This window comes from Ascidiella aspersa, chromosome 3, assembly GCF_963924565.1.
Source record: "Ascidiella aspersa chromosome 3, kaAscAspe10.2, whole genome shotgun sequence".
NCBI classification, from domain to species: Eukaryota; Metazoa; Chordata; class Ascidiacea; order Phlebobranchia; family Ascidiidae; genus Ascidiella; species Ascidiella aspersa.
In genome coordinates this window covers 35182982-35197775 of record NC_139449.1, presented here as the reverse complement: position 1 = coordinate 35197775, position 14794 = coordinate 35182982, and the positions used below count along the sequence as shown (strand labels likewise).

The following is a 14794-nucleotide window of genomic DNA, read 5'->3' as shown; positions in this document are numbered from 1 at the left end:
CCGGTTCGACCATCGCTATTTCAAAACCGGTTCATAAAGTTCCGGTTCAGATACAATATAATTTGCGTTAAATCTCAAAATGTGGGTCGATAAATGTAGAAAATAATCTTTGAATTGTAAGTCATGTAATCTAAGTTACGTGATGTATTTAAAAAACAGCAACTCATTATTGAAATATCTAAAAAACAGGGAGTCGAACCGTTTGACTTTTCCTGTTCAGGTTTGGTTCGGGTTCAAGGATTTTTTCGAGATCCGGTTCAGTTCCGGTTTCGGTTTTAAGCAATTTAAAAGTTCCGGTTCAACTCTAGATCGACCATCGTTATTTCAAAACCGGTTCATAAAGTTCCGGTTCGGATACAATAGAAGTTGCGTTAAATCTCAAAATGTGGGTCGATAAATGTAAAGAATAATGTTTGAATTGTAAGTCATTTAATCTAAGTTACGTGACGTATTAAAAAACACAAACTCATTATTGAAATATCTAAAAATTAAAAAATCTACGAATTATTTATTCAATATTCATATATTTTTCATAAAATTTCGAACATGGCGTAACTTGACTCTGTAAAATAGAAGTTGTGACGTCATGCAGGAGCGAACCGATTGTATTTACAGGTTCGGGTTCGGTTAAGGTTCATGTTCTTTCAGATTATTCGGTTCAGTTCAGGTTCGGCTCCTTAAAATCTTATAAAACCCGGTTCAGGTTCGGTTATGGTTTGAAAAGAATTGACCCAAAACCGGTTCATAAAGTTCCGGTTCGGTTCCGGTTCGACTCCCTGGTTTAAATCACCCCTAATTATTTCACATTCAGTTTTAAAATCCGACTTACTTATGGATGTACACCTTGTTCATCCCAAGCGACCGCGCGATGGCGCACGCGTGCTGCCCGCCGGCTCCACCGAAGCATGACATCACGTGACGTGACGTATCGTGACCTTTGGCCTGCGTGAGCGCCCTGATTGGTCGACACATGGACTCGTTAGCGACGCGTATGAAGCCCATAGCAACCGCCTGGGGTGTTAAGGCGATGTGTGAAGGGCTGGAATCGCTCATAAAGGAGTTAATTTCGTCTGTAAAGAAGAAAAATTTGGTTTTATTTTGAAAAAATTAGTTTTTTTTTTTTTTTTTTTTTTTTTTTTTTTTTTAATTAGAAACATTATTCTCAACGTCTATTCTGTGATGAAGCCCTTCTGGAGTCGTACTGCTGTGTTATTTTTAATGGGTTACAGCAAATGTGGCACGCGACCTAATGAAAAATGGCACGCAAGCCCTCCCCAAAAATACCAAGTTGGTTATACAGCCAATTGCCATTGTTTGTTCACAATATAAAACAATCGCGGCAATCACAACAATTACTTTTGATATAGTAACATTATACTGTGTGGAGGCTAGCATTCACATAATATTATATAGCTTGGTGTAAAAACACAAAAGCTCACCGAGAGACACTTTGATGTGGTGATGCGCATTTCTACTAGACAGGTTTTTTTTTCAAGTTTAAACAAACGTTCTAATTTTTGTTAAAAAAGGCGCTTTTATGATTAAAAAGAACTGGTTCGGTTACGAAACTTTGGCACGGGAAGAAGTTATACGATAAAAATTGGCACGCCGGCATGTTTGAGTTGGACACCCCTGGGTTACGGAAATAAGTCCGAAACGAGACGAAAATCATCTTTGGAATAAAAACATTTAGAAATAATACCAAAATTTAATGTTTAATATAGTCGGAATAATGTATAAATCTAAAAAGGGGCTTATACTGTCAGAATATGACCTAAGCTGTCATAAAAAGTTCTAAACAGTCTTTTACATAACCCAAACTTTGCCCGTAACTTCTTAATGTTTTTTTAACCTGAAAATTTTGGCCAAAGTATACCGGGTGCCTTCTGAAAGGCTCAACCGAGATATAAAAAATCAGTAAACGATCACAAAGTAATGCCCTTTGCTACGTAAGCTGTCATATTTTCATACATACATGTGATACAATGATATGCTTATCCTCTTTTGCCAATATTTCCAACGTTGGATTCATTAAGAGTATAAATAGTAATAAAGATTAACGCCTCGCTTTCAGGGGTTTCAACACAATTTTATGAAAAATTTAAAGACTTTTTAGAGAAATATTTTTTGGTTTTTAAAGATCTAAAATCTGATCGCTAGACGCTTATTTAAATACATTTCGACAATAAAACACTTTAAATGCCATGGTCAACACATTTAAAAATGCATTTCAAATTTTTTTACGGCGCTTTTTAAAAACATTAACTTACGCTGAACATTAAATAAATACAAAGACTGTTAAGAAATTTGCGGAAAAACTTGGGTTTTTTCAAAGACTTTTCAATACGTTCAAAAAGATTAAAATATTACAAGGAACTTTATGGCAGCCCTAATTATAACCTGTCAGCTCTTTAAAGGCGCTTTGGGCAGCTTCTTGATCGAGCGGTTGATTTTCGTCGGGGCCGAAAATCTTGGGAAAATATCTGAAACGAAACTCGTTAAATAAGGAATGAAAAGCTGTGCCTAAAGGCCGGTTACACTACAGCTGCGCTGAGCTGAGCTGGTCGCAAAAATCGCTCCAAAGAGTAACGTTTTTCTATAGCTGTACGGAGCGTGAGTTAAGAAAAGCGTGAAAATCTCGAAACAATAGATTTATTTTAAAATTAATTTTTTAAATATTAATTTTAAATAGTTAGCAAGTTTAAGTTGCCTTTTACAATTTAAATGGAAAATATTTTGAAATAGTTAATAAATTTAAATAGCGGGTAAACTTCAAGGTTTTAATGCTACACCAAGTTATTTTCACGACTACTCACTCGGGCAGCAACCTTCCCAAGCAGAGGTTTGCATCGGTCACTGTGAGCGGTCCACCTAAGTAAAAACATAACAATCACGAAATGCGTATTGAAATATTAGCAGTGAAGTCCCAGTCAAGTCATTTGTAAAATAACGTTCAAAAAAAACAAAAAAAACAAGTCAAGTCCCAATCCAAGTCATCCTGAAAAAAGTGCCAGATGTAGTTGATAAAATAAATACCCTAAAAATTTACCTTTTTCCGTCTTAGTTGTCACTAGTATTTAACTATTATTAACAACTAGAATCGTTTTTTATGCAGTTTAAACCAACTATAAGCTCGAGGTGTTGCAATAAAAATGCAGCGAACACTTCACTTTAAAGAAATTTACACTGGCAAAGCGTCAAACGCACAATCTCTGCAACCAAATTACAGCAAAAAATCCACTTTTTTTAAAGAAATGAACAAACGCTGAGCAAGTAAAGCAAAACAGTTACCCATTTTTTCGGCAATTTGAACTCTTACCCACCGTAGACAAAACTGCCTTAAAAAATACCTTTTCTGTAGCAGGCCGGACCCGGGTGTGCCCCGGCCGACTGAGGGCCGACCACAAACATTCCTGACCTGAAGAATAACATGGAACCACCGCCAGCCGCTACAGTGTTGATGTCAAGCTGAAAAACGAAAGATTTCTGGATAAGTCCTCAGAAAAACACTAACTTTTTTCCTTTTTAATTAAACCTGAATTTGTCGCAGATCAACAAGTTAATTCCAGTAGGATAACAACGATTAATATTTGCTTAAGGCAGGGGATCTTAAACTTCTTTCACCGCGGACCCCCAAATTGTTTTGTGCATTGCGTGGACCACGGTAGACAAAAAAATTAAAAAATGACGTCATAAATTTACGTCACAATACAAATAGACTTCATAAGTCTGCTTCAAAAAATGTAATTGTGAAATGGAGTCTAAATACAGTCAGTGCAAAACCGTTTTATGTTTAATTAACTGTATTCTTTGAGATATAAATTACATCTTAAATATACACTCATATTGGTCTTCATGGACCCCCTGAAACTAGTTCCCGGAACCCCAAGGGGTCCATGGACCCCAGTTTAAGAACCCCTGGCGTAAGGCCACTCGTCAATGGGGTGAGTAGGTGTCATTGAGCACTCTCCAGAAGCCAGTTGCACTTACACTACATCCTTACAGTACAATAGTACATGCATTGAAACATATCTCAGGAAACCTTAACACAACAAAACACAGTACTTTGAAGGGAAATATTCGTTTCTGTTATGAGAAAAAACAACATTCCATACCTGTGGGGCTTGTATGGTAACACCGGCTGTCGTGGTCTCAAACACGTGCTCGTATTCACCATCGTACCTACTCACGTCAGTTGAAGTTCCTGCCAAAAAAACAACTGTTCAAAAACTTAAATCAAGCGCCGTAAATATTTCGATTCAGAGAAGGGGTCACATAAAAATTAGGTGTTTGATATCCCAAGTTGCGGGAGTAAAGTTAACAATTTTGGCACACAAACTAAAGCAGCGATTCTCAAACTGCACGCCTAGGCACACCAGTGTATATCAATGGATTCTCGAGTCAAAATATATAATATCGGTTTGGAGCCTATATTGGATAAGTGTTAGGTATGTTAGCTATTATTAATCGTTGTCAAACCATCTACTGTCTAACTTCCCAGAAAAAAACAAAAAAAAACAAGCGAAGGCAACCATCATTTTAACGCTTAAGCGATTTTAGGCCTAATAACGAAATATTGCCTTTTGCACGCATGTTAACAATTCTTCCCACTAAAATATTACAATGACGTTGGTATCGGATAGGAGCAGAATATGTCTGGCTTCAAATTATTATGTTGAAATAACGTTCCAATCACTTGATACTAGAACGAGTTTTCATCGTTATTATTTTTTCACAACCAACCAGTGTTGTAATGATTGACTTGACAAGTGCACTTAAAGTCACTGTTTTCAAATGACTTGACTTGGACTTAAGTCTAAGTCACTGTTTTCAAATGGCTTGACTTGGACTTAAGTCATTGTGTCAAATGTATTGGGAGTAAATTAGGGGTTTTTCATTCAAATGTGTCTCACGTTTTGCACATTAAACAATTTATTGCTGTATATTGCGTTTGTGTTATTTTTTATTTAAATTGTTGCTCACACCCGGACGAGTTTAACTTTAATGGTTTAACAGTTACTTTTATGTCAGTGACATGACTTGAAATTGACTTGCCTTCCTAATGACTTGGATTGGGACTTGACTTGTTATATTTGCAAAACACTTGACTTGGACTTAAGTTATTTTATTTTTAAAATGAATTGTTTACAACACTGTAACTTACCTCCCATATCAAACCCGATCACCGGCTGCTTACTGTCCTCATGTGACGTCATCGCGTACCCAACTACGCCACCTGCCGGCCCAGATAAGATTGCTCGACTGCCATTGAAGCTTAAGGAACACAAGGTGGTTAAAAGGACGTTATAAACATACAGGGTGGGCCAAAAGTAGGCTTACAGTTATTCCACAGCGTTGGCTTAGAAGAAGAGTTAGCATTGAATGGCCACGACGCTCACCTGACCTGACACCGATGGATTTCTTTTTGGGGGATGTTGTAAAGAACAAGGTGTATGAGAAGAACCGCAAAACAATAAATCTACTTTTAGACCCAAACCCTACTTTTTACACCTGAAAGCCTACTTTTGGCCACTCTGTATAAACTGTTGCTATCATGCATAGTAATTTTATTCAAAAACAGCTCCTCTGGTAATTGTAATTCTTAAGTTTCGGCAACCTATGCAACGAGATAATAAGATGGGAATTTCACTGTGGTCTCACTTCACAACGTGTAAATCTTTCGCATTTTACTAAAGATTTGCCGAAAAGTGGAACATTGCAATGGGTCTTTAATAATTTATTGCATCTGCAGACACGTTCTGCAGTTTTATTACAAAACAAGTTGTTTGTTTTTTAGTTGAACTTGGTTAATCGGAACAGTTCAAATAAAAAAATAAATGAATAAATAAGATGCGAATTTCTTTAGTTTGCCTAAAATTATTTGCTAATAGTTCTTTTACACTAATAACAAATGTTGTATAAAAATGCAAATAAACACTCCTAAACAACTACTTTGGAACAAAAATTTAAAACGGAATATAAGATTATCAAGGAAGGAGTGGAAATTGGGTCGCTTTATATTCGAAATTATTTGTAAAGAATTTTTCAATTTTTTTTTTGTTCGAGTAAATAAGTAACGTGTCTGGGCGCGAGATATCTTTCTATTATCTACACCGGCTTGTGGCTCTTTAAAGACCTACCCAGGCCCATCTTTTGCCACAAGCATATTATATTTTAATTAATAGCCGGTTTCATTTAATTTATTTTTCGAAATCAAGGGTCCTGTCCAAGTTTTATCTCGATAACAAAACTTTGTCAAACTCGTGACAATTTACAATAAATTTTATTTCACCTTTAAAACTTTGGTAAAACTCTCTTTAACTGGACTAACAATGAATGAAAAAATTACATCCTGTTGGTTGAAATACCTGCTTATTGGAGTCAATCCACCATCAGATTGCATGAACAGAACGTTAACGTCCTTAAAGCCTTGGTCGAAGCCAGCCTTAAATGTTGTCAAATACTGTTTGATGCACGGGGTAAGGTAGGCGTCCACACAAGCTGAAATGTTGCGAAAAATATGATTTATTGACTCAACATGGAAGTTTACAATGCAGCTTCAATTTTATCATGTTTTTGTTTAATTGGAGCTGTGATATTTATGCACTGTTTATTTATTTTAAATAGCTTATAAGACAAATCATATAGGACAGAATTTTTAATCCTGAAAAAAAATGTTTTTTAATTTTGTATTGTACAAGAATTTGTTTTAATAGAATAAAAAAAATATTTCAGGAATTAAGAACACAAGTAAAACTTGTTACTCACTAATGTTAAATAGGGATAGGCATTGGTAGCACAGTGTACTCAAAACCTTTACTTATTTTCTTACAAAAAACGTGTTACAGACTTTGGCTTTTACAGGCTAAGAACACATGACAGACACACCTGTAAAACCCCTTGGAACAATTTTGACCATTGGCATGACCTCGGATGAAAGTGAGACTTGAGTGAAACCCAGTTCTTGCGCAATCTCACCCACTCGTTCCTCGTGACCGGAAAATCTGCAAACAAATAAAAATTAAACCTAAAGTTATAGACAACAATTGTTTTTTCTGATGGTTTCGTTAAGTCATTTTTTTTAATTTTGTTCAAATCAAATTTTACTAGTTTAATATCAAATAGTTTTCAAACTATAATGGACAGAATAAATGGTTGTTTTTTCAGGCGATTTAAAACTTTTAACTAAAGGAAATTGTTTTTGTTTTTTTAACAAAATATAATTGTGAATTATTATCACTTAAAAAAGGTTGTCAAAAATATGCGTTGAACTTACGTGTAAGAATGCATCAGTGCAACCGCCAGACTTTTGATTCCCTTTGCCAAAACTTGTTGAAGATCTTTACGAAGCTGAGCTTCATCTAATTCCTCAAAAGTGTGCAGCTTTAAAGAAAAATCAACTTTTTAAAATTATTATTTTTCCTGCAATATATAAAAAATAATTGCAAAAAAACAAAGTTTAGTAAAAACTAGTGAAGGCAAAAATAATTTTAACTTCATATCAAATGAAATGTATAAACATAAACACGTAAAGACAACACAAGTCTTTGACTAACAAACTAAATGTCCACCTGTTCTGCTGTACTTCCAACAATATCTGCTTTTCCCAAACCAAGTTCACATTTATCCTGCTGCAGCAAAACCCTTCCCTTAACTTCCACTATTTCCTCGTAAAGCACATCTGGGATTTCGATTTTCTGAAAAAGCAAAGGCAACATTTTTGGTTATAAACAGGTGAATTGCAATTTTAGGTGCATTTGACACAGGCCTAATATAAGAGTTTTAAACTTCTATTAAACATATTTACAGCTAAAGCATTAAAAATTATTTCTTTACTGCCCAAAGCCAGCGCAACATTTTAATAAGCTCAAATGTGTGACATTAGAATAAACATTGACAAAAATATTGCGTGGCAATACTAGCTGAAATAAAAAAAAAATAGAGACAGAGAATGTCATATTTATTTTTGTGTGCTTATGCAAACTATAAATCATAAAAAAAATGCGACGCTATACATAAACAGTTTGGTAAAAACAGTCATCTACTCGAATAGGTTAAATAGATTGCAACTTTAGGTGTATGTGAAACAAGCCTAATACTAAATTTATAATAAAGTAAACTGCTATTAGAGATATATACAGTGAAAATCATTAAAAATTTTAGCAATGACCAATATTCGGAATGGTTTTCAGCATAAGATCATCTATTAAAGTACACTTGAAATAAAGTGGTAAAAAATGTTTAAATAAAACACAAAATCAATTAAAGTTGCATAATAGTTTTTTTTACTGAAAATTTTGCAAACCAAAAAACTGCAAAAGTTAAAAAACAACAATACAACCAACAAACAATTCATTTTTCAAGACAAACTTACTCACCAAATCAAAGATTTTCGGTCTAGACTGGTTGCCAATATGAAGCAGGTCTTTGAATCCCTTCGTTATGCAGAGTGCCATCCTTTCCCCTCTCCGTTCAAGCAGAGCATTGGTGGCCACTGTGGTTCCCATTCGAATGAACTCTATCCTCGAAGTATTCAGGGGTCTTGAGGCGGGCATTGCTTCACCCAACTCCTACAAAAATAAAACAAAAAATTATAAGCTCTGTCCAGTTCACCGGATTGCATTCCGGTCCTTTCATGAAAAAATATATTTGAGGCGGGCATTGCTTCACCCAACTCATACAAAAATAAAACAAAAAATTATAAGCTCTGTCCAGTTCACCGGATTGCATTCCGGTCCTTTCATGAAAAAATATATTTGAGGCGGGTATTGCTTCACCCAACTCCTACAAAAATAAAACAAAAAATTATAAGCTCTGTCCAGTTCACCGGATTGCATTCCGGTCCTTTAATGAAAAAATATATTTGAGGCGGGCATTGCTTCACCCAACTCCTACAAAAATGAAGCAACAAATTATGTTCTTTTCAGTTCATGAGGTGTGATATCGGATTGCGCTCCGGTCCTTTTCTGCTAAAAATATTTGGCTGGCGTCACTTGCTCAAAACACCAAACTAGTGTATCAACATTAGGCACACCTCCAAGATATAGTAATTATACAAAGAGATACTGCTTTACGAGGAATTTTAGGCCAAAAAAACACACATTTTTTTTTCATTCAGGACAAATTTAGAACTAAAAACGTTTAACCTGAATCTTATGCAGCCAAAGTTATTAAATACAAGCGAGTTATTTTAATTATAAAACATTAGTCCTAAATTTGTACGCAACCAAACTGAATCAAGAAATTTTGGGTGTGTAGCACCAAGTTTTAAAGTGGGCAGGTGTGCAATCGAGGTTTACAGCACATCTGATGTCAGGTAATGTAGCACAACTCCACCAATTAATTTAGGTGTGCAAGTAACTACTTTAAAAGTGCACACAAATTGCTTTAAAAAAATGAGGTTTGCACATGCCACAGAATGCAGACCAGGCTAAAAGCAGCCAATGATGCATGGTTGAAAATGAGCTTTCAAACACAAAATAACTCAGTCAACCTGCTCCAAAATCCTGCGAATTCCTTCGCGAGGTGCATCTGGATAATTCTGTGGGTCGACCGACAAAAGTTTCATCACACGGATTTTCCCACCTTTATGTCAAACAAAAATATGTGTGCTAACTTACAGTAAAATACATTAAAATAACTTTGTGGTATAGGGTGCTGGTATAGAATCCTACCACTTTTTTTTAGGTACACTAGCAAACCTGTTATATACTAACCTGTTCCCTAACCCGACTGTTGGGCTTTTATTTAACAATTATTTAAATGTGTGGTAGAATTCTAGACTAGCCTTGAACTTTGTTACACTTGATTTCTACATTTTAGAGAAAAACACGGAAAATAAATAAATTGCTAATGTTTGTTTGTTTAACGAATTATCGAAAAATGAGGTCAAATAAAAATAGGAGTTAACTACCTGGACATCTTGCGTAAATATCAGTGAAAGTGCCACCTCTATCAATTGCAAATTGGAATTTTTCTCCGGATTCAGTCATAATAAATACGACAAAAAACAGCCCTACTTTAAGTCAATAAGCACTTTTTTCAGAAAATATGTCGAATATTGAGGGAGTGGCGACAGTTGGCATAAATAACAATAAAAGAGAAAGAGAAAAAAAGTTCGCTTGTGTACAAAGTCACGACTACACGTATCATGCAGGAAATTGCCACTTCAACTCGTCCTTGACAAACATAAAAAAAAGTTAGATAACAGCGTGAAAAATTTTAACTAAACCCGCTATTAGAAAACGTGGACATTTTTAACTCGCGTGAAACCTCATAAATACATTTTTGTTAAATATTAAACAAGTTTAACATTGTTTTGATGAGTCACGGTCGGTGCAAAATTTCATTCGTCACTATTTCTGCATGACTAGCAGAGCGTGACTCTGTTTAATTTATGTAGAATATAAAAAAACATTTATCAAAATATGCAGCAAAACCTAATTTAATAATTTAAACCAAATTCTTTTTAAAATTTAGTTGTAATAATAGCTCTACGCTTCTGTTATTTGGTTTTCCAACTTACTTCGTGTTTAGGTTATTTTTTGATTACCATGGCGACGCTATAGTCAGAAATTTAGTTAAAAAAACTAAATGATAAATACAAACAAAAACAATATCTTTAAAGCGTAAATAAAGGTTCCTAACATTGACACCGTATTTTTTCGCCAGTAAAATGTAATCTCAATCGTATATGAGTCTATACGGGCCTTTAGCACAGGTTTCAATTTGCTTGGCTAGGCTTTTTAACGCTCGAATTGTTTTTGTCACGTGACGAGATCAACAAACAATAGTCGATTATTGTTGAAGACCCATTGCGAGAATTCGCGAAGGGTTGCTTGTCAAAAGGTCAATAACATATTGATTGTAGAACGATGATAGACTTTGCTTTGCTATTAACGGTCATTTGCCGCTTGGGTTTTTCTGGCGAACTTGAAGTAGTTTTTGCGTTTGTTATTTGCCAATAAGACGTGGTTCAAGCATAAATTGACAGGCAAGTTAAATTATACGGCTGATAACCCCCTAAGGCAGTTTATTGTTTCTTCATTTGGTTTTAGAAAGTCAACTGAACAATATGGAGTTGTGCAGATTTACTTATGGGGATTCTAGTTGTGCGAATTTTTTTATTTTCATATTTCTTTGTTAACTTTGCTTGACTGATTTTTGACATTAGGTTTGCAATTGGCATAACCTTTTTTTAGAAAAATATTGAAGGTATGAGTTAAACTTAGTACAAGATAGAAATGCTCCCAAGGTTAACAGAATTTCTTAAACTCTGCACAAAAGTTGTTTACTTGGCTTTTTAAGATTTTGGCGCTGGTCTAGATCCTATTACATTTTAGTCCCGGCGCTTATATTGCTAACATTATTTGGGTTATGGTGTGAGTTTGTGATTGGGTGGTTCAAATATTTATATTTATTCTCCCATGTTGATTTCTTCCTAGCAATTTCAATTTTGGCAACTCGTTTCGTAAGTATAAATAAGTGGTAGGATTTTAGGTCTCAGTGAGATTTTAAATATTCTCTTTTAGGCCAAAAAAGCATTGTTAATCATTTCTTAAATGTTTTAAATATTTTTTTTTTGAATTTTTTGAAACTTTTAATATTTTTTTTTTGAATTTGAGTGTCCTGTCAGTTAATCAACAGTATTCAACCAGTATTTAGCAATACTTTTTACTTGGTAAAAATCAGTAGATTTTAGTATTTAAATTACTAATTAGTAAGGTATATTTTAAAGAGTAGAAGTCTTTGATTAATGTTGTAAAACCTGAAATATCTGTAACTGAGTGAACCACCACAATGAATAGATTGAGTGGCGACACTGTGCGTCTAATTTCAAGCACCCAGGTCATCACTTGTGCAAGCAGCGTTGTAAAAGAACTGGTTGAAAATTCACTGGATGCCGATGCCACAAGCATAGATATCAAACTGGAAAACTTCGGCTTCACGAGAATAGAGATTCGTGACAACGGCGGCGGCATTAATGCCACAGATGTTCCTTTCGCGGGACAAAGACATTACACATCAAAAATTTGTGTCCATGACGATTTGAGGTCACTAAAGACGTACGGCTTCCGCGGTGAAGCTCTTGGCTCATTGTGCGAAGTAGCGACCGTCACGATTTGCACGAGAACGAAAAACGAACTTCACAGCACGCTTTACACTTTAGATTCTCACGGCGGAATTTTGCGTTCGAAACCGTCGCACGCTCCAACTGGGACCACTATCATCGCCGTTGATTTATTCAAAAATCTCCCGGTGCGAAAGCAGTTCTACAACAACATCAAAAAGAAAAAAGAGCAAATTAAAGCGATGGAGGATTTTTTGATGGCCTTAGCACTCGCCCACCCGAAAATCCACATCAACTTTACAAACGACAAAAAGTTGATTTGGCAGAAAGCACGAGCCTCCACAACACAGGCAGCTTTAATTAATGTTCTATCTTCTTCTGTTGCAAAGACGTTAAAGGAGTATACAGTGGAAAGTGAGGAAGAAGAAATAATGATCCGGGCCTTTTTGTCCAGTGACACTATCGTGCGTAAAACGTCGGATAGGACGTTTTTGATTGTCAACTCGCGTCCAATTAGAAACAAAGAAATAGACAAAGTTTTGAAGCAAAAGACAAATGCAAAAGAGGAATCAGGTACTATGTTTACTAGATTTTAATATATATTTTAACTGAATAACGGGGTTTTGTGCCTTTTAAAGACAGGAGTTTTTAACTTAAGACGAAAAAAACAAAACTTTTTTTAAATGTTTTGTTTACAACAACTATTTTTAACTTTGTAATTTGGCAAAAAGTCATAAATTAAGCTTAAAAATTGAAAAATCTGTAATTTTTATTTTTAAATATGACTATTGATTAAAAGTAAAAAAAAATAAAAAATGACCATCTCGTAATTGTAATGTTCTTTTAAAAACTTTCAGGTTGGCCTGTCTGTTTGATTCTCATTGACGTTCCTTCGGAAACGCTCGATCCAAATGTTAATGCGAGTAAAACTCAAGTCATGCTTACACTTATGGACAGGGTTCTGGAACTTCTAACTCAACTGCTGGATCAGTGCTACAAGAAAGTTGAAGCACCCAGTCACCAAGTGATAGAAAACAATGTTAAAAACACCAAAGATTCCACTTGTTTTAAACAAAACAGCGTGCCAGAAATATCAACTGCTGGTGATTCTTCTGAAGATAGCAATAACAACTCAGCTGTGAGTTTATTCGATTGTGATGTGTCTGAAACAATTGCAGACGATGAGTTTTCAATGCATAAAACTACTGCTGTTCTTGATCATATGAGCAATGGTGATATTTCTCGTACAGATAAACAACCACTTAACCAAGATAAGGTCAGATACTCTGAAAACATTCAAAAGTTTCCCCTGTCTAATGCAACAGCGGATTCAAACCTTGAAATAAGCGGAACTTCTAAAATCAATTGCGAGCGGAACACCAGCTACCTTGATTCTAGTTCTACTGTAGACCGATCATTAAACGCCGAAAGCTGGAGTAGGGGAACTGTTAGTTGTGCAGCTCAACCAATGAGGCTTCTAACTGACGCTCTAAATTATTCAACTCCGATGAGGAAAGTTTCTCGCAAGAGGAGTTGCGATCTCAACAGGAGTTCGGCGCTGCAAACTACGCTTGATAGTATCGTGACAAGCAGTGGTAAAAAGCCCCGGTACGAATTTGATTTTGAGTCACCCAAAAGCACACCAACTTTGCAGCATGGGAATACGGCAGAAAGGTTCCAAAAATCCATTCCGAAATCTAAATCGTCAAAGCGCAATTCTTTTATTTTGGTCAAGGATTTTGACGAAGATGAAAAAGTTGTTGAATCTTCGGATGAAGAAGAGTTAGAGGTCACCGTTCAAAATTTAGAGGTCAATATTACCACTTTGAGAAATAACATCTACGAAACGATCGCAATCAAAAATTCGAAACCACTGCCAAAACCTGAAGAAATATTACCAATTGGATTTTTACTGGATCACAAAGCGGCCTTGATAAAAGTTGGAAAATCGCTTTACGCAACTAATGTTGTCCGTCTGAGTGAAAAAATAGTGTTTGATAGACTGCTTCAAGAACATAAACTACCGTGTACTGAACTAGAAGTCCCTTTGGTTTTAAGTAACTCGGATTTATCGTTCGCTGCAATGGAGGTGATCGAGAATCTGCCCTGTACGCAAATAAGCCCCCCAGAACCAGATTGGCGGATTACGGACAAGAGAATTTGTTCCAACGGCTTTGTTATCGACAAAGTGAAAGACACGGACACGGGAAGAACATTTTTCCAACTTAGCTCCATGACGCTTTCGGTTCCTTATTATTCTGTAAGTGAGTTGAAAGAAATATTGACAAAAATCGCTGCAAATCCTCTCGTAACGCTCACAGAGTCTCGTCCTTCTAGTGTGGTTTACTACTTACAGGGTGAAGCAGCAAGAATTGCTTGGGGTAACCCTCTTCCCGATAAACTGTGCGAGGTCTCGGATATGTTGGATATTTTAATGAATGGAAGAGAATTGCGCGAAACCCTTGACAGCGCAGCATGTTTTCACCGAAATGCGATTTTTCATAAACTGAAAATCAAGCGTAAAACTATTTTGTAGGCGTTTGAATTGTTAGTTGAGGCAAACTTAGTATTTGTTTAAAAAATTTGAAACAGGAATTTGTGTTATGTTCTATATAATGTTGTCGATGTGTGATTATGCAATTTTTAGCAAAAAATACTACTTGAGCCTAGATGTTATCCTGCCTATTTATGCCAATCATGTAGTATTACCCCAAAGTATGCAGT

General features: G+C 35.6%; 2 protein-coding genes and 1 non-coding gene across 3 annotated transcripts in view; 2 read left to right on the top strand and 1 right to left on the bottom strand.

Annotated features, from left to right (window-relative positions):
- Window positions 1–10035, bottom strand: part of LOC146162712 (5-oxoprolinase-like) — a 31356-nt gene extending 21321 nt beyond the window's left edge. Inside the window, exons 1-13 of the mRNA XM_083384745.1 lie at window positions 9914–10035; window positions 9494–9585; window positions 8379–8570; window positions 7572–7697; window positions 7277–7383; window positions 6889–7004; window positions 6369–6501; window positions 5165–5274; window positions 4116–4204; window positions 3351–3468; window positions 2817–2871; window positions 2401–2483; window positions 830–1070 (exon numbers count right to left, since the gene is read on the bottom strand). Of these exons, the coding sequence (XP_083240871.1) occupies window positions 830–1070; window positions 2401–2483; window positions 2817–2871; window positions 3351–3468; window positions 4116–4204; window positions 5165–5274; window positions 6369–6501; window positions 6889–7004; window positions 7277–7383; window positions 7572–7697; window positions 8379–8570; window positions 9494–9585; window positions 9914–9992 (1541 nt within the window). The 5' untranslated portion in view covers window positions 9993–10035. The remainder of the gene's footprint in view (window positions 1–829; window positions 1071–2400; window positions 2484–2816; window positions 2872–3350; window positions 3469–4115; window positions 4205–5164; window positions 5275–6368; window positions 6502–6888; window positions 7005–7276; window positions 7384–7571; window positions 7698–8378; window positions 8571–9493; window positions 9586–9913) is intronic.
- Window positions 5647–5766, top strand: LOC146162713 (U5 spliceosomal RNA). The gene has a single exon (XR_014494753.1). It is a non-coding gene; the product is annotated as a U5 spliceosomal RNA (small nuclear RNA).
- A 1708-nt stretch (window positions 10036–11743) lies between the features above and the next one.
- On the top strand, window positions 11744–14606 carry LOC146162711 (PMS1 protein homolog 1-like). The gene is made up of 2 exons (XM_083383975.1): window positions 11744–12643; window positions 12928–14606. The coding sequence occupies exons 1-2, from the start codon at window positions 11800–11802 to the stop codon at window positions 14604–14606; spliced, it is 2523 nt and encodes an 840-aa protein (XP_083240101.1). The 5' UTR covers window positions 11744–11799.
- The last annotated feature ends 188 nt before the right edge of the window (window positions 14607–14794 follow it).